The sequence below is a fragment of the Mollisia scopiformis genome (genome assembly GCF_001500285.1).
Source record: "Mollisia scopiformis unplaced genomic scaffold LY89scaffold_9, whole genome shotgun sequence".
NCBI classification, from domain to species: domain Eukaryota; kingdom Fungi; phylum Ascomycota; class Leotiomycetes; order Helotiales; family Mollisiaceae; genus Mollisia; species Mollisia scopiformis.
Window position 1 is genome coordinate 74,131 of NW_017263589.1, and position 22,871 is coordinate 97,001.

Below are 22,871 nucleotides of genomic sequence, written 5' to 3' on the forward strand. Positions count from 1 at the left end.
CACCGTTCGGCATGATTAGCTCGCAGTACTTAGCTCAAATGACATGGGCTCATTGACTACATGTTGGAAGTACTCTCACATCAAGTAAGAAGGTGAGGCTTTCAAGAATGAAATGCTCTCAGTAAAATACTAGCTCAAGCTAGGGAGGTAATGCATTCTAAATACTGCAGAACATGATCCCTGACAGACACAACTCTACGAGAAAAGTCCACAATACGCTGCCAGCCAAGATCTCTCATTGAATGAATGAAATATCAAGATGATACTAGATTTTGTTCAAGGTAACAAACGCTTTCAAACTGCCTTTACCTTTGGTACCGATGATAAATTGATCACTCTCACATACGAAGTCCTCTGCTATTGTGCCGTCAAATTGGAAGTTGAATTGTTGAACAAGAGCAGGAAGTACCAGATACATCTCAGCCCATGCAAGACTACACATGTCGGTCAGCCGTCATAGTTTATACTTCGAAAGCACTATAACTTAACGTACTGCATACCAAGACAGATCCTCGTCCCCTTTGAGAAGGGAGCATAAGTCTTGTCCGCTTTCTTCCGGAAGTCAAGATCCATCCAGCGGTCAGGATTGAATTGCATTGGATCAGGATACAGCATTTCATCTGTATGCATCAACAGAGTTGTCATGCCTATGGGAGTGCCGGCCGGTATATGCCACCCGTTATAGACGAGTTCCCTATCTGGTGCGATTCGTGCCATGCGTGAAGCGATGGCGGGGCTTAGACGCATTCCTTCCATCAGGACTGATGTTAGGTAGGGTAGTTGCTCTAGGACTTTGAGATCGTTGGTAGTAGCTGGCCTCAGTTCACTCCTGAGTCTCTGGAGAATCTCGGCATTGCTGAAAACGTGGTAGAATATCAAGCGCAACACGCTGGCAGTTGTCTCGAAGCCGGCACCAGTCACAGTAGCTACATCGTCGAAAACACGAGGGAAAGACTTATCGGCAGGCGTCAACTTTGAGTCCATTATTTCATGGACTATTGTGCGCCGAGTCTTCGCATCTAGATTGGACGAAGGAGATGCTGTGGCCGTCAAGAGAGCTTCTGTATCTTTAGTGCTATCCTACATGCATAGTTGACAGGTTAGCAAGATGTAGTACTGCTTCCAAACCACGTTCTTTTTACTTACTTGAAGGTATCTGAAGAAAGACTTAGTCCCTTCGTCAGCCACTCTCATTATCCAGTCAATTGGTATAGACTTCATGGTAGGCCCGAACCAGGTTATATGCTTAGTTATGCGCCATATGTGACCAGAATCCTGAAAAACATTGGTCATTCCAGCGTTGAAATCTTCATGATCAAGACTTTTATAATTTCTGGCCAAGATGAAATCAGTTGAGACATCTCGAGTGAATGCACTAGTAGCAGCACCCAGGTCGATGGCCTTTTTCGAGGTTGAAAATTGTGAGATCCTTTTGCAGAGCTGCTCGACTTTCTGGCGAATTAGATCTTGCTGTTGGGCCACCTTGGTTTTCGAAAAGAATGGACTGAGTGGCATGCGGCGGGCCTTGTGAAGATCGTGATCTGCAGTACAAATCGTTGCTCCATTCGCCGAGAAACCATTGTACGCCCAGGCGTACTTGTCCCATCGACCTTCTTGGCGGTAGAGCTTTTCAAAGAATGTGCTGTCGATGACATGGAGTTCGTAAGGACTGATACGCACTATCGGACCTATATGCGTTGTTTTATTAGCTATGGATCGGCCTTTCTGCTTGGAAAACAAAGATCACAGCCTGGGCATACCGTATTCTTTGTGCATTTGTACAATTTTGAAAGTGTACTGCCCGTTAAGAACAACATCAAAGTAGGCTTCGTATAGGCGTGTGACAGCAGCGAGTCTTGGGCCAGGAAATCTAGCAAGGGGATGAAGCAGCAAGCGGTACGAAACGAGAGTACCGAAGTAGACAATGACAGCTACGGGAATGAACCGCCAAGACAGTAGTTGCATCGGAGCTTCCATGTTGGTGTTTTGAAATGATCGACTATGTGTTTGGAGTAAACGGTGTACACTTAACTTTTGCTTTAAGTATGTGTATAAAGGGAAAAAAACCAAATGTCGATTGACTTTTTCAGGAGGGGTGGGTTTCGACTCTGATTCTCGACGCCCAGCACATGTGCATGGAAATCGAACAATTACGGTAAGCAATTTCTGCCAGCTGCACCATTTTACCCATCAATTATATGATAAAGCGGCAGGGAAACTCAAGAGTCTGGTTTTCTCGGCATGCAGGTGGGGTAGGCTCTGTGGAAGAAGCACAAGCCAACCAGATCAGCGTTCCGCTTGCATTCCAACTGCATGCCAACTGCATACGGCACAAAATCCAACTGCATACCATTTGCATCCAAATGCATATCTACTACATACCCGCTGCATACCAACTGCAGACGAGCCGCATATCAATTTACTGGAGCATAGGATTAGACCGGCAGTTCCCCTGCGCCGTCGAGCGAGGCTTAGTAACGCTGATGAAGCAAATGCGAACGCTCGTCACATTTTTGGTGGAACTTCAACTATTGTTTCATTAACAAACAGTTGAGGTAGACTATATGACCTATTTTAAACACGTCAAAGCATTTCAAAGCATTTACTTTGAGTTCTTCTGAGTTCCCCATTTCAAATATTCGCGAGCCGCATACTATATCATGGAGAAGCTCACTACGAACGAAGTCGCATCCAGTTCTCCTAATGCTGTTTTTCCGTCAACGGTCTCGCCAGAGATTACGACTCTGCCAGCAGAAATAGGATCCAAATCATCCAGCATGAAGAATGATTATGAGCTAAAGACATCCGTAACTGACGTGAACGAATATGTTACTGGCTTTAAGTTAGTAATCATTGTGGCTAGTGTAGCCATGGCCTGCTTCCTTATGCTGGTAGACACGATGGTGATCAACACTGTAAGGTCCAGACGATGTAATCCACAAGCTGATGACTGATACTTTTCATTTTTACATTGCAGGCCATCCCTCGAATTACAGATCAGTTTCACTCTCTCCATGACGTCGGATGGTATGCCAGTGCATATCAGTTCGGAAGGTATGTTGTAACATCCTAGTCTTCAGCCAGACGGAGCCTGCGATCTGAGACTCTTGCAGTGCGGCTCCACAGCCTTTGACAGGCAAAATTTATACTCACTTCAATACCAAGGTCTGTCTCCTATCTACGGAGCTCTTTGGGCTTCTGAGACCATGTGTAGTCGATTCGAGAGCTGACACGGAGCATGACAGTGGACATTTCTGGTCTTCTTTGGCATCTTCGAGCTTGGCTCTGTGCTCTGTGGTGCTGCTGTATCTTCGGTCATGTTGATAATTGGTCGCGCTGTGGCTGGCCTTGGTGCTGCCGGGATTATCAACGGTGCCATCACTATCGTTTCGAGCTGTGTCCCTCTAGAGAAACGCCCTGGTACGACTTATCACTGCCCACCAAGTATACTGAAGACGAGATCGCTGACGAGAGTAGGTCTAATTGGAATTACCATAGGAAGTTAGAGCTGCACTCGAAGCTATATTTTAATAGCCAGTCTTGACACTGACGTTGGGCATAGTTAACCAGCTTGGACTAATAGTTGGGCCACTTCTTGGAGGCGTATTCACTTCATACAGTACATGGCGATGGTGTAAGTGGGATTCGAGCATATTCAGGCCAAAAGTTTCCTAGCTGACAAGAAGGCTAGGTTTTTACGTCAACTTGCCTCTTGGCGCAGTCACAGTTATCGCAATTATCCTTCTGCGTATTCCGGAACAGACTTCCAAATTAAATGCTACCATCGTTTTTCGTCAGCTGCATCATCACCTCGATCTCTTAGGCTTCGCTCTTTTCGCTCCAGCGGTGCTCCAACTGCTACTGGCACTTCAATATGGAGGCAACAAGTATGCATGGAGTTCCTCACAAGTTATTGGTCTCTTTTGTGGAGCTGCTTCAACCTTTGCAGTATGGTTCTATTGGAACCGATACAGAGGTAATGACGCCTTACTTCCACATTCCATGATCAGCCGAAGGGCAGTGTGGACGGCAGGGCTTTACCAAGCCTTTCTAATGGCGGCTGTGTACGGAGCAGCGTATTTCCTCCCCATCTATTTTCAGGCTATCAAAGGCGTGAATGCCATGCTCAGCGGCGTATATCTACTACCGACCATCTTTCCCCAGTTATTCATGGCTGGATCATCTGGGGCGCTCAGTAAGTTAGAAAAATCCTTATAAAAGGCGGAAACTACATTACTTACCCTTCTCAGTATCAAAGATAGGATATGTAATTCCTTTGGCTGCTTTGTCCGCTATTCTACTGTCCACTGCCAGCGGTCTGTTTTCAATTCTCCAGCCTGGCAGTGGTGCCGGAGAATGGGTCGGATTTCAAATCATGGCCGGTGTTGGCTCAGGGGCTGGTCTACAAGTGGTAAGTCAGACTTCATTTAGCCATAAGTATATCTGGCTTGACTGACATGTTCGGATTGATATTAACCAGGCCATTATTGCGATCCAAGCCGTCGTGTCGGGAAATGAGCTCTCGTCTGCTATGGCTTTTATTGTATTCACTCAATCTTTGGGTCCCGCCATTGTCTTGACTTTATGCAACCTGATCTTTGATGAATCTCTCAAATCGCAACTGTCTCAACAAGTACCGCACGCCAATACCACCCAAATAATTACTGCTGGAGCTACAGGATTCCGCGCCATTGTCGATGCTGATGACCTTTCCGGTGTCCTGAAGGCCTATGCCAATAGTATCGATCGAGTCTTTTATCTGGTCGCAGCTATGGCTGCTATGTGTGGCGTTGTTCTTTGGGGCATGGGCTGGCAGGACCTTAGAAAGAGGACAGACAGTGAACAGCAGGAAAGCGAAGGGAGAAACGATAGTAGTCAAAGTTAGGAGCCACTCACATCGGGAATTACACAATCGAGTGGATCTGGAGCACAGTGTCTTGACTTGTTTTTATTCTTTTTGCATGAACTTATCGAATGAAAATCCTTACCAAAGGATGGCCCTCAACACGACCCACAGCACTAAGAGATTGAATAACTCTACTTGTAACACCGTATTTATGTATTCAGCTGTTACAAATGGCGGATACAAAGCATGATGCAAAAAAGAGTGAAAATCCTTTATTCCCAATAAAACAAAAAACAACCTAAACTATCATATACAGTCAAAGTAGTCCGAGAAATGGATTCCAAGAAACAATAAAGTTGCTAAGATGCTTTCAATGGACACGATGACGAAGCATAGAAAGTACACTTGCTTTAGGACAAGTGAGGAAAATACTCACACGATTTTGCGAGGGCGTGACACACGCGGAGAAGAAAGGTCAAGGTGCCTGCATTCGGCACTACTGAAAAATGTTAGAAGATTCTTGCTGGAGACTCTCATTGCCCCGTAAACACTAATCATAATCAACAGGTCACGACACTTTCTCGATTAGAAAAGTAATGCATTGAAAACAACAGAGCGGTACTTGCACAGTGTAAAAACGTACTTAGATGGCTACGTATCCTCACCTTGCTCGCAGTCTTCTTTACCACCTTGAGGATCACAGGAATTCAAAAACAATCTGTATAGTAGTTCCAGCGAACATGTGAAGTAAATACCCTAATGAAATACGGTTGGCATGCGATGCCCCTGCCCGTCCGAATCATAAACCACGCTGTACTGTGTACAATATTTTCCCTCCCGGTCTTCTTCAAACGCTGGTCCTCATGTCGGAGTGTTTCTTGTTGTTGATCATACAATGTCTGCCGTAGTCTCCGAAATTGTCTCGCCGGAGTAGTCATCCAAGATTGCGAAATGGTCCGTTCGACGGACCCGGTTTTTCATTTCTGGACTCTCGTTCGTCCTCTCTCCTCCCTTTGTGGAGTATTTTGCGGTCACAGTGAAAACCTGTGGCCTTATAGGCGTTGGAACGTGGTTAAACTCGAATGGCTTCAGTTCGTGGTGGTTATAGTCTCTGCCCGTGGAACTCTTGTGACCAATGTCTAAAGAAGATTGCTTGTTTTTATCTCTTCCGACAAGACTGGAGAGGGACGAGCTGATTCCTCTTAGACCTGTGAAGTCTAATTTTGTGATGGCGCGCAGTGGTGGCACACAACCCATAATAATTACGCACGTCTGCTCCATTCCGGACCATAGCACACCAAGACTTGCGTTGTATTCAACATCTGGGCTAAAGTGTGAGGATCCCTGGGCTACCATGACTTTCATGATGGACATGGACATAGTAAAGAGAGAGGCTGCCATTAGGAGCATGAGCCCTATCTTCTGACGCACAGGCATATTGAGATTCCAAATAATTATGACGGGAAACAAAACGTAGGTCAAGTCGGAAAATGTATAAAGAGCTCCAGCATTATTGCCATTAGCATTTTTTCAGTGCAATTATCAAGGCAAATCTTGGAAATGAGGCTGACTTACATTGTCCAAAATACTCCATGTATAAGACGATTCTCGGATCCCAGTGCTTCACTTGTCTGTCGTATACATCCCAAAGCCCTTGGACAGGATTGTCCTGTAACCATGTGAATGGAATGATGAGAGTGCAAACCGTGGTTTGCAAGATCGTGAACACGATCAAGAACCTTTTGAACCACTCGTAGACACCAAACAAGCGTATGAGCAAAATAGCGATGGAAATCCTTGCCAAGATGGAGACGATCATTCCAGGTAATGATGCAATCCAATTCCATTTTAGCACGGCTATCATCTGATCAGGCTTCTTTAAGCTCGTATCATGCTTTCCAAGGCCATAGTGGAATGAGACGGTGACCAGAGCCTGATTCGCCACCTGGAGGACCTGTCATGACCTAGTCTTAGCATTCTCCCTCATCTGTTATGGGTGCAGAACAACTTACCACAGCAAATAGCATTAGCCAATCGTCCCAGCCAAGTGCGCGTGTAACAAATTTGCGCACGTAAAACCGAAGTGCAACAGCAATCACGGCAAGGCTAGTGAAAGTCCAAGTAAGTCCCACAATCATAGGCCCTCGTCCTGGGTCATCAGGATTGACTGCAGGTGGAAATTCGAGAGTGTTTGCCATTTGAAATTATGAAGACAAAGTGATGAGAGTTCGGCGTTAAGCATAGAATCACGGTGGAGAGTGAAGTAATTCTGTGACTACAGTTTCAAGACTCACGAAGCTGACTTTTTACTTCTGCTTTTGTGGAGAGGTGGGGCTATGCAGAATCGTCGCAGAATTTTTGATGTTTGTGACACCTACCGAATAGAGGGACAAGCCAACATTTAATAATCCGAGATAAGAGCTGCTGCAGGTCAGAAGCGGGAATGTCTTGAAATGGATAAAGAGTGAAAAGGCCCAGCAGCTCTGTGAAGCGTGCCATAAGACACTCTGGCAAGGATGTAAATCAAGCAAATGAGAATCTACAACACTTCCCTGCTTTGCTTTCGCAAGCATCCTCACACATGCACAGCATCTGATTACCATATTCACTTTCAGGCAGGTCGTATATGCGGCCCGTGCCGCTTTCCCAACTCCATCCAACAAAGGCCGTACTGCGGTTAGTTTTCGCCCAGAATCCCAGAAGATGTTTGCCACGTCAATGTAAGGCTCGGCACGTTCAGACGAGTGTATAATATCTAGACGTCTAACTGCCGAGCCGTGAAGGGTTGGTGGAAACTCCCTCAACATGTAATATGAACCAATGTTGGTTACTTTACACAGCAGCCTTAGTAAGGACAAGGAATACAACGCAGTGCTCGAGGCTGCTTTAAGAACCATAAGTGGCGAATACGAGTTTCATGTTGGCCAATGGGCATTTCACCCAAGCAGTCGGGACCTGCAGCAGCTAGACTTGAGCGCTGGCTAATATTTGAATCAGGATTCAAGCTCCCAACCTATTGTTTGACTGCTGCTATACTCTCTCACTTCAGAAACTCAACTTCGTTTCCCCTAAACTAAACATTCAGAATGGAAACAGCTCTCGAAGACATCAAGCGCTTGGCAATTTCCTCTGATGAGGACGCTCGTCAGTCGATTATGTCAGCGTTGCACAAGCTGGCATACTCGATGGAAAGTCCAAACGATACCATACGGAGATACGGCCATTTAGTAAGACTGGAAGGTTCTTGCTGGCCACAAAAGCTAATATGAAGCTCAAGACTCTCCAGACAGCAGCCATTAAAATCGGCATTGACTTGGGTCTGTTTGTATACTTGGCTGAATCGAAGTCTCCCTTGTTTGCGGAGCAGATCGCGCAGACGACAGGCGCAGATATTCAGTTGTTGAGTAAGGAATGAACAACCCAGGATAAATCGGAAGGTCACTAAAGAAGTCTGAAGATCGAGTCCTGCGCTACCTTTCTGCAATCGATGCATTGGATGAGGTATCCAAAAATTCATATCGTGCCAACCATATCACGCAAAACCTCGCACAGAAGGTTACAGAAGCTGGCATTCGTCACTAGTGTGTATATGTTGATTTTCATCATTCTTAAAGGTACTCTTCTCCAGCTGACGCTTCTACCCGACTTAGCTTCACAACTGTCGCACCTCAATATCATGCTCTACCTACGTTTCTGAAGAGAACAAACTACAAGAGCCCCACGGACGAGCTTCACACAGCTTTCCAAGATGCGTGGAAGACATCGCTGCATGCCTTTTCCTGGTTCGCGGACAATCCAGACCACCTAGCTCCATTCAACGACTTCATGGCGCTGCGGCGTCAACCTGGACTCTCTTGGCTGTCAATGTATCCTGTCGTTCAAGAGTCTCGCGGCTGGGAGGTCGAGATGCCAATATACGTTAACATTGGCGGCGGCATTGGGCATCAATGTGCCCAATTTAAGGAAATGTACCCTGATATTCCTGGCCGTGTGATCCTTCAAGATTTGTCGCACTCGATTGCAAACGCACTTCAAACGCCAGGAGTCGAGAATATGGAGCATGACTTCTTTGAACCACAACCAATCAAGGGTGAGTGCAAATCTTGATGTCCACCACAAATTATTCGCCTCTGCTTCACTGACATGTTATCCGTGATCGTAGGCGCCAAGTTTTACTACATGCGAGGAGTATTGCACAACCACCCACCTCACAAGGTCCGCAAACTGTTAGAGAACACCAAGTCAGCAATGACGCAGGACTCCATCCTCCTCATTGATGAGATGATACTTCCAGAGACTGGCGTGAACGCCAATGCAGCGTCTATTGACATGACCATGTTGACGGCTTTTGCTAGTATGGAACGCACAGAGTCACAATGGCAAGAGATTGTTCAAGCTGCCGGGCTTAAGTTGGTACAGATATACACATACAATCCTCAGAGTTACGAGAGTGTCATGGACGTACGTCTACTATGATACGCCAACACAAGTAGCTTAAAGTTGCAACCGAATCATGTATCTTGAAGATCTTCCAACATGCAATTGTATCACTGCCCCTCAAGCAGAATATGCTTCTCGGGGTCTTCTGAACTCTTTCTGATGCCCCACAACGTGAGATTCGAGTAGATAGGTGATTTTCTCAAGGCCCCTTGGAGTGTATTGCAACCACCTATTTATAGAGATAAATGGTTGGTCACTACTCTTACCTTGCAATAAATGCATCTTACAAGGGTCTGTTGAGCCTAATCAGTGAGAGGCGATGTCACCCTAGAATACGATATGAACCAAAGTAAACCTTGAAGTGGTTGAAGGAGTGGGCACCTTCCATGCACGCACTACGACACACCTGTCACCACTAAAATCATGCTCCCAATGCCATGCAGTTGGCTGACATGGGATAGACTGTCCACATTGGGCTGTCGTGTCAAATTTCGGTGTCCCAATTGGGATTTGATCTAAAATCAAGGCTGTTTTTTTTTATGCAATAATCTCTTTCTCCTTCAATCATTGAAGCACGAAGATCATTACAACGATCATGACACTAGTATTGGCAGACTCAATACAGCCATTTGCTCTGGGACTAATTGGAGCAATTCTCGTATGGCGTCTCCTATGCATGACTTTCCAAGGTCCAGATCACAAAGAAGTATGGACCAGAATCGAAGCAGTTGGCGTCTCAGGCAATGGAATCTTTCCATGGACTCGTGCAGTTGTTGGGTCGATACTATCGATCCAGAAGAATGCACACGAAGGCTACAAGAGAATTTGTAAAGCCAAAGACCGGCCATTTACACTTCCCACCATGTGGACCGGCGGGGCTGTTGTTGTACTTCCACCATCTCTACTTCCACTCCTCAACAAGCCTGATACCGAGCTATCAGGTTTCAGAGCTCTAATCGAAACTATACAACTGCCCTATATGATTTCTAACCGTGATATCTACGAAAACGTCATCCATTTCGACGTGGTTCGCAAGATTTTGACGAAGAAGGAGGTCATCGGCTCACTTGCTCCGACGACCGCTGAAGAGCTTGATATTGCATTTCGAGAATGCTGGGGTGTATCAGAGCGGTGGCAGACAATGAACGGCTGGGATGTCTGCGGACGTATCATCACTCGAGCTGCCCTGCGGACGTTGATCGGAGAGCCTTTGTGTCGCGATGAGACGTTTTTAGAGCAGTCCAGACTATATGCCAACTCCCTCTTTGCTGGCACGGCAATTATAAATTGCTTGCCACCTCTTGTCAGGCCATTATTAGGGCCACTGTTGGCGCTACGAGCAAAATACTACCAAGCTCGGTGCCAAAAAGTCCTGCGGCCTTACGTTGAAGAAAGGATACGACTATGGAACCAACGTCAGGAGAGAGACAACCAACCGGTATGTACTTGAGTCCTAAGTGTGCTAGATTTTATGTCTTTGTAATAAATCTTTTGCTAATCTTACGCCTTGTGTTTGCAGAATGACTTCCTCCAGTGGATGATTCCTAAATGCTCCAGTGCACACTCAGACCAATTGGAGCCAAACAAAACAGCAATGCGACTTCTTGCCCTTAACACGATGTTCATTTTTGCTATGGGATATGTTTTCGCTCATTGCATATTCGATTTATACAGTAGCTCTCCGTCGCCCAAAGCCGAATTTCTCCATGACTTAGAAGAAGAATGCAAGCGCGTGTTTGTGAAGCATCACGGACTATCGACAAAAGCGGCAATTGACTCTCTATATCGTGTAGACTCGTCCATAAGAGAATCTATGCGGCTTTCAGATGTTGGCGTCACTAACCTTCCATTGGATGTTGTCTCCGGCAAAATCAGTCTCGGAAATGGTATCCAAGTCCCTCCTGGCGTTCGGATGGTCTTTCCTACGCAATCAATACATCTCGACCCCAGCAATTACGAACAACCTCTATGCTTCGATGCTTTTCGCTTTTCTCGAAGATTTGAGACTCTAGAGGTGCCCAACAAGCAGCTTGGGGAGCGTGAACTTCTTACATCTCCCACTCCATCATTCCTCGCTTTTGGATATGGCAGACATGGTTGCCCTGGAAGATGGTTTGTGGCTCAGACCATCAAGCAAGCATTGGCATATGTGATCATGAATTACGATGTCGAACTTGCTGGGGCACCAATCAAGAGAAAAGCGTTGTTAAATATGATGGTCCCACCGACGAACGCTCAAATAAGGATTCGGCGAAAATCACAGAAAGAGACAGGTCTTTGATTGTTTGTACATGGTTCTTCTATTCGCTATTCATGCACTTTTCGGTACAACTGATGTAATTCCACTGTCATGTCGTTTGTGACATGATTAAAAATGACTTCGAGTTATTTTATTTCAGCGTATGGTAGAAACAAGGATTAGTTCAAAACATGTTATGACGAACTGTTATGACTGCCAACTTGTATTGATATAGAATCATAAGGCGCGAGATGATTTGTTGTTTCCAAAACGACACACTTCGATTTGCTCCCTAATCTAAAGTGCACCACAGAACTTCAATAATCCCCAAGGCCGAGCCTTTTGGTTCAATGACACTTTTTATCACGAACCTCAAATCAGCCTTTTCAAGCAAGCATTTCCATTGACTCACTGTTCTCTCCAGAGAATTGAAAATAGCCCCCATGTTTAAGTCCTCAGCTCTAATGCGTGCTTGTTAGCAATACTAACTTTAAAATGGAGGAAGTACCAGCAGATAGGAAACAGACAAACCTCAGATTCCTTTCTTTCCACAGTGGTATGCTTCCTGGGCTCGGCATGCAAACCTCTTGAATGATAATTCTTGCACCAGGCTTCAACGCAGATATCAGCGCTCTAAGTATTAGGATGCAATATTTGTCCGACCAGTTGTGCAAAATCCAACGAAGATAGAAAACGTCTGCTTTAATAGGCTGAGGGGAGAAGAAGTCATGAGCCATGAAGCACACTCTCTGTTTGAGCTCCTCGGGTACACCGTGCTTCGCGATACGGACGACTTCATCCATGTCCTGAACGACAATCTGAAGGTTCTCAAAGCGCCTTGCAAGTTCAGTGGCTATATGACCTTGAGCTCCACCAATATCGACAACTTGGACTTTACCCAAAGCTCCCCAGTCATAGTTCTCGATGAGAAATGAGGGATCATAATCCGGCCTTGTGGCAAATACTTTCATGGCGTTCGAAAAGCAAACAGCTCGCTCAGGACTACTTCCAATGATGGAATAAATCGATTCTGTAGTATCGTTTGATAGAGAAAAGCCCTACACGAAGTGAGGGTCAATGTTATGCCACCCCTGACATATTGTCATGGAGGAAATACCGTTTCATTTGGTTCCTGGGAGCCTGGCCATTTTTGCAACGCATTCAGCATCTGAATTGGGAGTAAGTTAGGTAGAACGGCATCACTGGTGCAAAATTCTTACTGCAACTGCTGCAGGCCACATTTCTTCGGTACCAACTCTTAACCAATCATTCATGATCGGGTTAGCTAGAGTTTTCGAAGCCTGCGTATGTGCCACCATTCCCGGATGAGGCTCGCAAAAGATCCGCATGGTCATCGCATGTCTTAGAAGTCGCACAGCTATTTGCTCGTTCAATCCTGCTTTCTCCGCAATTTCACCAAATGGAATTTGCCCCCCGGGTGGGATCATTCCGGCAATGTTAAAGCGAGCGATAGCCTGCAAACATACGGAATTATTGTGCTGCAGTTCTGTCAGTCCACGAGGGTATTGACCAAAGGTTGTGTAATAGACCAACCCCATGATGTTTGTAGATCAGAGTCAATGGCTCCAGAAGCAAGTCGTATAGCTCTGACGTAGCATCGAGCACCGCGTCTCGAGCGCCAGAAATGTCTTCCGGAAAAGACGCTGGTGCGTACTCATCGAAAGAAGGTGAGTTGAGGTTGTTTGCAGACAGAATTTCGTGTATCGCGATTACAGACTTGTTAATAATTGCAGCAAGCTGCAAAATACGCGATTGGGACATACTCGGGGTCTGTACTCTATGATCGAAGAGTGAGTTCTTGAGGTAACTTCTATATTTACAGTACACTTGGTTCGATGGGAACTGGTGATACTGAACTGGGTCGAGTTTAGCCGATAGTCCGCTGCCAAACTGTTTGCAGGCCGTGCTTCGGAGACAAAATTGAATCGTCAAGGTGGTGTGCTTGACTGTCAACTTGTCGATCTACCTGCACTCCTTAGCTAATATAAAATGTTGGAAAAGTGATCTAATATGCGCGCAATTGCCCGCGTATTAACCCTATAGGCTCATGTGAGGAGGTTCAGAAGACGGTTCGGCCATATAGACCCCAAAGAAAGCGCTGATCCTGTAATCTCACTGTGCCACACGACTAGACACACGAAAGCGGCGTCGAGTACTGTGCGTGCTGATCATGAGAATTTCAGGGATCCAGAAATAGACCTTGTATGACAAACCCGTCTTGGTGCAGCAAGCAATGTTTTGTAAGTAAGGCTGTCGTCGGATTTTACTCGGCAGTTGGGTCCCAGAAATGGTGCAAACTTGGATTCTGATATGCAAGAAATCCAACACTTAGCGTTTGTGCACAAAGTTCTTCTTAGGGAAAGACAAATGAAATTCAAGAATTGGTTTTTTTTACCTCTGTATCTAAGGCCGTAAGATAGTAAATGTAAATGTAAATGTAAATCATAAAAACAAATCAAGGCTGATTTGATTGTGACATACAATTCTGCAAAACACTTTCTGCTCAACTGCATTGTCGATATGGGGTCACTCAACGACCCCCAACGTACCGAGTTGCGCTACATTCAACAGCTATTCGACGATAGAGTAGAGTCGACCCCTTCTGAGAAGCTCATATTCTACCCACTCGGGAACACTGTGCTGGCGACAGAGATCTCATATCGCTCCTTGTACCTTCAGGCCAGGAAACTTTCCTCAGTCATCCACTCTCTCGATGGATTTAGAGCGGGTTGTCCTGTACTTCTTCATCTGAACGATCATTGGGACACTATCCTCTGGTTCTGGGCTGTCTTGTTTGCCAACGGTCTGCCAGCCATTTCACCAATTTTCAGCAATGTTGCCCATCACCGCTTTAAGCAAATAGAAGGACTTTCAAATATTCTGGACTCGCCCATCTGCATCACAAGAGCAGAATCATTGCCTTCGTTTGACGGACCCCATTCCATGCAACTGCAGACCGTTGAAGCTCTGCTAAACCAGGACACTGAACTGAATGAGATAGTTCCGTCCCTAAAACAGCATTACCGCTACACAGACGCAACGAATCAATCCGACAGTCCAGCAATTCTCATGTTCTCATCCGGTAGCACTGGATGTGCCAAGGCTGTGGCCTTGACGCATAAGCAGATACTGGCATCTATTGCCGGGAAAGCTTCAGTCCGGCCGCTTCCAGCAAATCGACCTTTTTTGAACTGGATAGGGCTTGACCATGTTGCGAGCTTGGTGGAGATCCATTTACAGGCGATGTGGGTTGGGGTCAGCCAAGTCCACCTCCAGGCTGCCGATGTAGTCTGCTCGCCAATGATTTTCCTCGACCTCCTTAGTCGTCATCGAGTGTCACGTTCATTTGCTCCCAATTTCTTTCTTGCGAAGATGGTATCTGCAGCCCAAACGTCAGTTGACACCAATCCGGAGAAGTGGGACTTGTCAAGCCTAGCTGTCCTTGCATCTGGCGGAGAGGCGAACGATGTTAAAACTTGTGTATCAGCATCTGCCTTGCTCGAGACATATGGCGCCCCTCGCAACGTTATTACACCCGGGTTCGGGATGACAGAGACGTGTGCAGGGGCAATCTTCAGCCTTCATTGTCCAGATTATGATATTGAGCGTGGCCATATCATGGCGTCTCTGGGTAAGTGTATGAAGGGTCTAGAGATGCGCATTACTCAAACACCGGATGAAGACGCCTATGAAGTAACACTGGCTCTCCCTGGCGAGCTCGGCAACCTCGAGGTTCGTGGCGATGTTGTATTCACTGGCTACTACCATAATGCGGAGGCAACCGCCGAAGCTTTTACCTCCGACGATTGGTTTCGCACAGGAGACCAGGCCAGCATCGATTCGTTGGGGAACCTCAATTTCGTCGGTCGGTCGAAAGACGTTATCAACATAAATGGCGTGAAGATGGTCGTCGCCGACATACAAGCCTCGATAGAGCAAGCTGTGGGTAGCCGCGTCGCTCGCCTTGTATGCTTTCCGTCAAGGGCTGTGCATACAGAGCAAGTTACCGTTTCATACATCCCAAAGGATTGGCGAATTTCAGCCGCGACTCTCCTTGAGGTGGAAGACTTAACCATACAAGCATGTATCATCAGCACCGGGGCTCGACCAAACGTCTTCGCATTGTCTGAAAAGTCTTTATCCTTACTCCCAACTTCAGCACTTGGAAAGATATCGCAAGCCAAGATGAGGTCTTTGTTCGAAGAAGGTGTATTTGATGAGGATGTGAAGATATACCAACAGGAACTCGAAGACGCGAAGAGCTCCAAGAGAGACAGCGAGAGCAGCGAAAGACGCGAAGAGGCGAACGAAGCCGAATCGCGTCTGATTGGGGACTTCCAAAAGACCCTCAGCCTCCGTACCGTTTCCGAAACAATCGATGTCGATACTAATGTGTTCGATCTGGGATTTACGTCGATGGATTTGATTCGGTTAAAGCACCACATTGACGTTCGCCTAGGAACCTCCGTGCCCGTTATCATGCTGATGAAAAACCCCACGGCAAGGTTATTGGCGGCAGCCATAGACGCTGAGCTTTTGAAACCATCAGCTACAGTTGATTCCGACTACAAATATGATCCAGTGGTGACGTTCAGGTCAACCGGCACTAAGACGCCTCTGTGGCTTGTACACCCTGGCGTGGGCGAGGTTCTCGTTTTTGTTGGTCTAGTTCAACAGTTGCACCTTGTTGATGGTGATCGACCAATATACGCGCTCCGAGCAAAAGGGTTTGAGCAAGGGCAGGTGTGCTTTGACTCTATTGACCAAGCCGTCGACACCTACGTGGACGCAATTCGGAGGCAGCAGCCACGGGGTCCTTACGCACTAGCTGGCTATAGCTACGGCGCAATGCTGGCATTCCAAATGGCCAAGAAACTCGATGCCAAGAGTGATGCGGCCGGTAAAGTGCGCTTCCTCGGCAGCTTTAACCTCCCTCCACACATCAAGTCGCGAATGCGCCAGCTCAAGTGGAACATGTGCTTGTTGCATTTAACACAATTCTTGGAGCTAACGACAGAAGCATATGCTGACAGCCTCGACGAGGAATCTTTCGCAAGCGTTCGCCGCAGTGAAGCTCTGGAACAAGTTCTCGGCGTCGCAGATAGGAGCCGTTTGACAGAGCTAGGGCTTGGTGAAGTGCAGCTTGCTCGATGGGCCGACGTTGCTTACAGCTTGCAGAGCATGGCTGTGGACTACGAACCTGATGGGAGCGTGGAGGTGATTGATATCTTTCACGCTGTGCCTTTGAAAGTAGCGGCTGCAACGCGAGAGGAATGGATGCGGGATCATTTGAGTAGATGGAGCGAATTTTGTCTAACCGATCCCAGATTTCATGAAGTTGAGGGAGCCCATTACACAATGCTTGCTCCAGATCATGTTGTCAGCTTTGCAGCAAGGCTTGCAGCCGCCTTGCGCGCTAGAGGAATTTGAAGCTGGAGGTTTTGTTCTACAATGGTGCAATGTATGATTTTAGCAATGTTGAACAATAAATACCAATGTGAACAGAGAACTGGAATAGTGCGAAGTATCGGCAGTGTAATAAGTTAACTAGCATGAAAGAAAACCACCAGGCATAGTATATTGAGTGCTTAGAATAAGCGAGTTTTGCTTACAGGACGATGAAGATTGTTTCTCAGCTTCATATCAATCATAAGTGTAGAGACGCTCTCGGCAGATAGTTTCTTCGAGCCACCATAATAACAGACTTCCTCTACACAATATATCTAAGTAACATACGCATAATATCAATCCAAGTAAACGAGTGAGGAAGTGTTCTCTCAATGAACCCTCACACCCGCAGTCGGCCAAGACTTGTCAGAAGCCTGAGAATGGAGTTTCTGGTGCAACTCATGAGATTTCGAGCTCCTTTAATTCTGCAAATGAAGTTTGTCACTAAGCAACAAGCCATCAAGTCCACCCCCCACCTCCACCACAATTGCGTCTTCGCTGCATGATATCACAACATCAAAATGACCAATCATCCAAAACAACACTACTCAAGAGCATCAATCTATGCGATCATATTAACAAGGAGAACAAAACGTGTGCCAGCCAATTCTCATTTCCACGCAGCAGACTCGCAGAATGGCACGTCCAGCACCCAAAGACAGCCTCGAGGCCTACAAACACCTCTCGCCCGACTCCGGGTTCCCAACCATCATCCACCCACACTTCAACCCTAAGATCGCTTCTCACGTCCCTCCAGACCCTATCAGAGAAGAAATCACACCACCGAAAGACCGAGCATTCTTCGCCGATCCCGCAAAAGCCTCTCTATTCTCCGTCGCTAAACCCGTCGACTTGTCAGAAAGCATTGGGACGCTCCTCGAAGGCATGCAATTGTCGCAACTTGATGGGAAGCAGTTGGATGAGTTGGCTGCTCTGGTGGATGAGCGTGGTGTTGTGTTCTTTAGGGATCAGGATTTGGATACTGAGGGGCAGGTGAAGCTTTTTGAGCATTTTGGGACTTTAGATAAACATCCTGCGCAGAAGGTACTTTGAAAAGAAATGTGATAGAAGTGTGGTTAATCTTTGAGCAGGATCAGAAACATGTAACCATCAACGGAAGTATTGTTGATTGGAGGAATGTTTCTAATTACACGCTTTGGCTAAATGCGGAGTTTCATGCTGATACTTCGTTTGAGATCAATCGTATGTTTTCTTGAGTCGACTCAATTGAGGACCAGACAGAGAACAATAACTAACAAACCCAAGCTCCAAGCTACTCGCTTTTGAGGATGGAAGAGCATCCACCTGTTGGTGGGGATACAGCTTGGGTGTCTCAATATGGCTTGTACGATGCACTGAGTGACCACTTGAAGAAGTTTGTTGGAGGTCTTCATGCTGTTCATACTTCTCGACTGCAATGTGAGCTTGCTCGGCTGCATTTCTGAATCATTGCTAATGGTGGTAGATGACACAATCATCGATTCGTGGGGAGGGGAGCCAAACAGACCTCCAATCGATACGCATCATCCGGCGGTGCGTACACATCCAGTAACCGGCCTCAAAGCATTGAACGTCAATCCAGGGTTTGTGACCGGCTTTGCGGAGTTGAAGAAGGAAGAATCAGACCAACTACTTCAATTCTTCAAGTTGCATATCCATTCCGCAGATGATCATTACGTAAGGTGGAAATGGGCTGTAGGATCTGTTGCTATGTGGGACAATGTGAGTCATTTCCTTAGATCCACCCTCCCATAAATGTCTGGCTCAATGCTGGTACAATTTGTGGCCACAATGTCCGACCAAGATCTTCCCCGTTTTTGCCTGAAGGACTGAGTTGACAGCATGAGCAGCGTGTCACGATCCATCGTGTAATCCCAGGGAATTACCCTGCCAGCTCGAGGACTGGTATTAGAACAACCGTGTTCGGAGAGAAACGTAGGTCCTCCCTCCAACAAATACGAGTTGTCTGACAATTGCAGCTTATTTTGATCGGCAAAGCGAGAGTCGAGAGCAAAGGATCAGCCGCCTTGCGGCGGAGAAGGCGAAGAAATCAAACGAGAATGGAGTCGAGCATACAAGCGAGCTTTCGATTCATGCCTCGAATGGTGTAAATCTTGGAGCAAGCTAAGAGGGATGACTGTTCGTACGTAGGGCCGGTAGATAAATTTCATGACAAGTCAGAGGTCATCTCAGCAGCAACCACTAATGGTTCCGATCTCATGTACTTCAGAATGACTTCTTCATAGGAAAACAGAAAGAAAGAGTTGCTGAAATCATCAAGGCACTTGCCATGCCCCACACAACATTCACAGACACCAGATGTTGACACTGGTGGAACAAATACGTTGGCAATGGAGTATAATTCTGCCGTTCAATGGCAGTAAGCTTGAATATCCATTCAATCCTCTGGTATATATCCACTATCCAAGTCCCCCCAAGACTCTACACATTCAAACGCCAGGGTATAACTCCCACAATGACCCAATGATGCCCATGTGCCAGATCTACACCATTTGCTCGTACATTTACAATTACTTCTTGGTGGTGATCCTCTTTCTCAATCACTAAGCTCTTTCTTGCTAGCTGCCAATGCAGCAATCTCCGCTCTACTAGGTTCAACACTCGCGGTTGCATGTCCATTCGTTTGGGGTCTGGGATTCTCTCCTTTCTTCGGGGTCTTGATCTTGAACGCTTCCGGGTTCGGCAGAATGTCTCCATCCATGGTCACATACGTTCCCTCAACCGTATTCCAGTCCTCTTCTTCGGACTCCTCGTCATCTCCATCAGAAGCATCATCTCGAGCACCCATGTGATTCTGATGAGCTTCCTTCTGAGCCTCGGCTCTCATCTTTGTGATCTTAATGTAATTATAGGCCGCAATTGCACCGATGGTGACGACAAGGCCGGAGATGTTGATTGGTGTCAGGTTGTCACCGAAAACGATGCCAGCAGCTGATATTGTAACCACTTCTTTGAAGATGCCGGCAATCGAAAGCGTGACAACAGACGTGCGCTTCAATAGGGCAAACTCCGATGCTGTCATACAGAAAGCAATGGTACCAGGAAAAAGAAGTAAGAGTGGACCAAGAATTGGACCTTTGTGTTCGATAAGAATCTTGATGCCTTCGAATAGTGCTGGAAACCCTTCGACGGGAATGGCAATCAAGAACAGAGCCACGAACATGATAGGAGCGAGGTAGAATATCGAGGAGAAAGGATTCGCGGTCGCTGGGTTTCGGAGAAGGAGGATTTGTGTCAGGGCCCAGCGGAAACCCGAGAAGAATGCTGCAGATATGACGAGAACGAAGCCCAGTGCACTGAATGCAACTTCTCCAGCTACCATCATTATCACACCAGCAGTCATTGTTGTTATAATAGCTACCAATCGCCAGGAAGGACTTTCGAGCTGGAATACGAAGGCGAAAAGGAGGACGAAGGCTAGTGACGAGGATTTGCACATTGCTAGCCATATTAGCAAGGTCAGGTCGACAGCAGATGGGGACACAAACTGTAAAAGGTCAAGGTAATGAACTTCAAACTCATATTTCCAAGCCCGATATCCAAACCCGTAGCTAAACCGCAAGGCCCAATGCGTGTGAAATAAAAGGTTCGTGTCATCAAAGGCTTTTTGGAGTCCGCTTGATGCTGTAACTGATCCGCATCAGATACATGGGTATAATTCGGATTTGTGAGGGAATCGTATCTTGGTCGAAATTGTGGTAGGAAGAAGAGGACGAGGGCGGAGAGGGAGAATTGGACGATCATGTGAAAGCAAGTCGTAAATAATGGGAAGTGGAAGTTGAGGTGCTCGGGATCAAACATCCATTTGTTATACTGGGTTCAAGTCAGCAGATAACACGGTAAGAGGAGGTATAGCATACAATGGATATTGACAAAGAAAAGAGGTACCACAACCCAATCAGAGTGCCATTCAGCAGCAGATTCCTCATCACGAATTGGTCTGCCTCTTTCCTCTCTTCTTCTGTGATTTTGACTTCTGCGGCTACTCTCTGATCCATCAATGTATTCCGCCGCCGCCTTCGTTTCCTCTTGCTCTTGTCCTTCCCCGTCAAACCTGTCTCCTCATCATCCTGTAAGCCATTGTCTGATAGCTCGTCCAGTTCCACGTCTTCACTCGTGCTTTCATCCGAAGGTCTCTCCAGTTTCGGCTCTTCTGGTGTGCTGTTTCTTCGTTTCGTTGGGCTCTGCGGACTCCTCCTTATCTTGGCCTTCGTAGACGTATCCAGCGAGTTCATCAAACTACTCTTCCTTCTCCTATGTCCCGAGTGCTCGGGCTCCATGCTGATTTCAGGAGGGTGTACACCAGCCAATGCTACCGCTGCATCAGGAGCCCACAAACCGTCGCCCGAGTGTATGGAGAGGTCGGAGGTCGAAGGTAAGCGTGTCAGCGTGGGTCGAGGGAACGCAGAGGGCGAGGGGGAGCGTGGTGGATGTTTTGAGGACGAAGAGAGCTCTGCATCATCGGCCATGATGCATTGGGGTGGAACTGGAACACAAGGCAGTCAATAGACTAACGGGAGATGGGGATCCGCTCTGTGGGCGTCGTTTGAGCACCAGGGGAAAGATGGTGTCGATCGAAACGCGATAGCGGTCAGGCCGTGGCGGCAGGGAATCTTGGCAGCAATATCAGGGATGCGGCGGGCGAGTCATGGAAGACCCCAGCTTGTCATCGTGTGCATTGAGAGTTGAGATGAGTATCTATGTGTTGTGAATGCTGATGAGTGGGTAGAAGCAGTTTGCATTTCTTGGTGATGAGTAAGGTTAGTCGTTGTGTCGTTCTTGATTACTGGCGGCCGAAAGCTGAATGCGGCAAGGTTGGCTGCCGCATACTTAAAGTAAGTCGGCCCCTGTACCGTCCCACGATGGCTGCACCCTGTAAATCTCTATCGGCAGTGATGTGGTATCCTTGATTAATATTGCCAAGTGCCGTCGAAGAGGAATCTTGAAGCATCACAACAGGCTGCGAGTACTGTATTGTGTTCATCTCAAAGAAGAACATTGGCAGGGCAACAAATGTCTGGACCCTGGTTAGCTACCTAGGTAGTCATTGTACGTCACTCAACACGTGAACGTGATGGGTGATTTTGATTTTGATTTTGGTTTCGGTGGCAGGGTTGGACATTGGAAAAGATTCAATCTCCTCTGCTGTGCTCAATGATGAAGTCGTGGTCGTTACCTAAGTAGGGAACAGAGTGATTCTTTCAAGAAGTTCAAGGGACACGCAAACTTCAAAACTTTTACAACTTTTCCACATGCTGACTTGTTCGTAACTTGTTGATAGAAACTTATATTGCTCGTCTACTCCGTCAACCTTCTCAAGTTATTCCGTCATCTGCTTGTCACTGATCATTTTACTCGGAGGGTACGGTCCATCATCCAACCAGTGTTGTACTTCTCGCTAGAATGACCTGCTCTAATTGTTCCTACGAACTTTGCCCACAACAAGATACCCAACATCTCATTTTCTGATCGCGAGCCGACACAATAAGAGAAACAATAGCTGTATCTCGTGCACCATCCCTCTTTGATGTGTCTAGCTTGCAATGCACAAGTCCGAATGTCTCCATGCTATTTTGTCAAGTCCTTGTTGAGCTCTTGGATATGTTCCTTCATCTTGTCCTTGTGTTTCCGCACTGCTTTCTTCTTGCTGCAGGTCCCGTGGCCGAGTGCGACCTGCTCGTGAGACTGGTCTTTCTCCAGATAGATTTCGAGGGCTGAGTACTCGGGGGAGTCTTTGAGATTGCTGTTTGACTCGGTCTGATGGTCCTCGTTGCTACTTCTTGCAAGATTAATTCTCGTTTGAAGCAAAGATGTTGTGTGAGGAACAACAAACCTGACAAAGGATCCCCAAGTAGA

General features: G+C 46.7%; 9 protein-coding genes across 9 annotated transcripts; 5 read left to right on the forward strand and 4 right to left on the reverse strand.

Annotated features, from left to right (window-relative positions):
- Positions 1 to 112: 112 nt before the first annotated feature.
- Positions 113 to 2,084, reverse strand: LY89DRAFT_642803 (cytochrome P450). Its single transcript, XM_018211770.1, has 4 exons — positions 1,761 to 2,084; positions 1,147 to 1,688; positions 494 to 1,080; positions 113 to 434 (listed from the first exon to the last, which is right to left on the reverse strand). Exons 1-4 carry the CDS (start codon positions 1,975 to 1,977, stop codon positions 266 to 268), a joined length of 1,515 nt encoding a protein of 504 aa, XP_018072831.1. The 5' UTR covers positions 1,978 to 2,084; the 3' UTR covers positions 113 to 265.
- Positions 2,085 to 2,558: 474 nt separating this feature from the next.
- Positions 2,559 to 4,928, forward strand: LY89DRAFT_717100 (MFS general substrate transporter). Its single transcript, XM_018218318.1, has 9 exons — positions 2,559 to 2,915; positions 2,978 to 3,054; positions 3,114 to 3,165; positions 3,246 to 3,420; positions 3,478 to 3,501; positions 3,563 to 3,634; positions 3,692 to 4,195; positions 4,251 to 4,411; positions 4,481 to 4,928. The coding sequence occupies exons 1-9, from the start codon at positions 2,661 to 2,663 to the stop codon at positions 4,883 to 4,885; spliced, it is 1,725 nt and encodes a 574-aa protein (XP_018072832.1). The 5' UTR covers positions 2,559 to 2,660; the 3' UTR covers positions 4,886 to 4,928.
- A 518-nt stretch (positions 4,929 to 5,446) lies between these two features.
- LY89DRAFT_780548 (uncharacterized protein) lies at positions 5,447 to 7,116 on the reverse strand. The gene is made up of 3 exons (XM_018222392.1): positions 6,859 to 7,116; positions 6,422 to 6,800; positions 5,447 to 6,348 (listed from the first exon to the last, which is right to left on the reverse strand). Exons 1-3 carry the CDS (start codon positions 7,042 to 7,044, stop codon positions 5,735 to 5,737), a joined length of 1,179 nt encoding a protein of 392 aa, XP_018072833.1. The 5' UTR covers positions 7,045 to 7,116; the 3' UTR covers positions 5,447 to 5,734.
- A 677-nt stretch (positions 7,117 to 7,793) lies between these two features.
- LY89DRAFT_613413 (O-methyl transferase B) lies at positions 7,794 to 9,401 on the forward strand. Its single transcript, XM_018210663.1, has 5 exons — positions 7,794 to 8,073; positions 8,124 to 8,250; positions 8,304 to 8,427; positions 8,497 to 8,936; positions 9,009 to 9,401. Exons 1-5 carry the CDS (start codon positions 7,933 to 7,935, stop codon positions 9,320 to 9,322), a joined length of 1,146 nt encoding a protein of 381 aa, XP_018072834.1. The 5' UTR covers positions 7,794 to 7,932; the 3' UTR covers positions 9,323 to 9,401.
- A 480-nt stretch (positions 9,402 to 9,881) lies between these two features.
- LY89DRAFT_696089 (cytochrome P450) lies at positions 9,882 to 11,567 on the forward strand (the record flags this gene model as incomplete). Its single annotated transcript, XM_018216803.1, has 2 exons — positions 9,882 to 10,724; positions 10,806 to 11,567. 2 exons carry the CDS (start codon positions 9,882 to 9,884, stop codon positions 11,565 to 11,567), a joined length of 1,605 nt encoding a protein of 534 aa, XP_018072835.1.
- A 250-nt stretch (positions 11,568 to 11,817) lies between these two features.
- LY89DRAFT_774259 (S-adenosyl-L-methionine-dependent methyltransferase) lies at positions 11,818 to 13,325 on the reverse strand (the record flags this gene model as incomplete). Its single annotated transcript, XM_018221959.1, has 5 exons — positions 13,080 to 13,325; positions 12,746 to 13,024; positions 12,057 to 12,583; positions 11,938 to 11,986; positions 11,818 to 11,907 (listed from the first exon to the last, which is right to left on the reverse strand). The coding sequence occupies exons 1-5, from the start codon at positions 13,305 to 13,307 to the stop codon at positions 11,818 to 11,820; spliced, it is 1,173 nt and encodes a 390-aa protein (XP_018072836.1). The 5' UTR covers positions 13,308 to 13,325.
- Positions 13,326 to 14,066: 741 nt separating this feature from the next.
- LY89DRAFT_706281 (acyl-protein synthetase) lies at positions 14,067 to 16,976 on the forward strand (the record flags this gene model as incomplete). Its single annotated transcript, XM_018217511.1, has 2 exons — positions 14,067 to 14,183; positions 14,226 to 16,976. 2 exons carry the CDS (start codon positions 14,067 to 14,069, stop codon positions 16,974 to 16,976), a joined length of 2,868 nt encoding a protein of 955 aa, XP_018072837.1.
- A 654-nt stretch (positions 16,977 to 17,630) lies between these two features.
- Positions 17,631 to 19,273, forward strand: LY89DRAFT_774272 (alpha-ketoglutarate-dependent sulfonate dioxygenase; the record flags this gene model as incomplete). Its single annotated transcript, XM_018221960.1, has 6 exons — positions 17,631 to 18,038; positions 18,086 to 18,197; positions 18,261 to 18,413; positions 18,460 to 18,716; positions 18,845 to 18,929; positions 18,974 to 19,273. 6 exons carry the CDS (start codon positions 17,631 to 17,633, stop codon positions 19,120 to 19,122), a joined length of 1,164 nt encoding a protein of 387 aa, XP_018072838.1. The 3' UTR covers positions 19,123 to 19,273.
- An 81-nt stretch (positions 19,274 to 19,354) lies between these two features.
- Positions 19,355 to 21,939, reverse strand: LY89DRAFT_613422 (TPT-domain-containing protein). The gene is made up of 3 exons (XM_018210664.1): positions 20,876 to 21,939; positions 20,504 to 20,828; positions 19,355 to 20,456 (listed from the first exon to the last, which is right to left on the reverse strand). The coding sequence occupies exons 1-3, from the start codon at positions 21,482 to 21,484 to the stop codon at positions 19,552 to 19,554; spliced, it is 1,839 nt and encodes a 612-aa protein (XP_018072839.1). The 5' UTR covers positions 21,485 to 21,939; the 3' UTR covers positions 19,355 to 19,551.
- Between the last annotated feature and the right edge of the window lie 932 nt (positions 21,940 to 22,871).

Bases quoted from the DNA above. Each gene is read 5' to 3' on its own strand.
- LY89DRAFT_642803 (XM_018211770.1), bottom strand. From the start codon at position 1,977: ATGGAAGCTCCGATGCAACTACTGTCTTGGCGGTTCATTCCCGTAGCT. The intron at 1,081-1,146 runs GTAAGTAAAAAG...CTATGCATGTAG, and splicing joins CTTTCTTCAGATACCTTCAA to GATAGCACTAAAGATACAGA. The intron at 435-493 runs GTACGTTAAGTT...CGACATGTGTAG, and splicing joins AGGATCTGTCTTGGTATGCA to TCTTGCATGGGCTGAGATGT.
- LY89DRAFT_717100 (XM_018218318.1), top strand. From the start codon at position 2,661: ATGGAGAAGCTCACTACGAACGAAGTCGCATCCAGTTCTCCTAATGCT. The intron at 3,502-3,562 runs GTTAGAGCTGCA...CGTTGGGCATAG, and splicing joins AATTGGAATTACCATAGGAA to TTAACCAGCTTGGACTAATA. The intron at 4,196-4,250 runs GTAAGTTAGAAA...TACCCTTCTCAG, and splicing joins TGGATCATCTGGGGCGCTCA to TATCAAAGATAGGATATGTA.
- LY89DRAFT_780548 (XM_018222392.1), bottom strand. From the start codon at position 7,044: ATGGCAAACACTCTCGAATTTCCACCTGCAGTCAATCCTGATGACCCA. The intron at 6,801-6,858 runs GTAAGTTGTTCT...AGGTCATGACAG, and splicing joins GGCTAATGCTATTTGCTGTG to GTCCTCCAGGTGGCGAATCA. The intron at 6,349-6,421 runs GTAAGTCAGCCT...ATAATGCTGGAG, and splicing joins CATGGAGTATTTTGGACAAT to CTCTTTATACATTTTCCGAC.
- LY89DRAFT_613413 (XM_018210663.1), top strand. From the start codon at position 7,933: ATGGAAACAGCTCTCGAAGACATCAAGCGCTTGGCAATTTCCTCTGAT. The intron at 8,074-8,123 runs GTAAGACTGGAA...ATGAAGCTCAAG, and splicing joins TACGGAGATACGGCCATTTA to ACTCTCCAGACAGCAGCCAT. The intron at 8,251-8,303 runs GTAAGGAATGAA...AGAAGTCTGAAG, and splicing joins CGCAGATATTCAGTTGTTGA to ATCGAGTCCTGCGCTACCTT.
- LY89DRAFT_613422 (XM_018210664.1), bottom strand. From the start codon at position 21,484: ATGGCCGATGATGCAGAGCTCTCTTCGTCCTCAAAACATCCACCACGC. The intron at 20,829-20,875 runs GTATGCTATACC...ACTTGAACCCAG, and splicing joins TTTCTTTGTCAATATCCATT to TATAACAAATGGATGTTTGA. The intron at 20,457-20,503 runs GTTTGTGTCCCC...TAATATGGCTAG, and splicing joins CATTACCTTGACCTTTTACA to CAATGTGCAAATCCTCGTCA.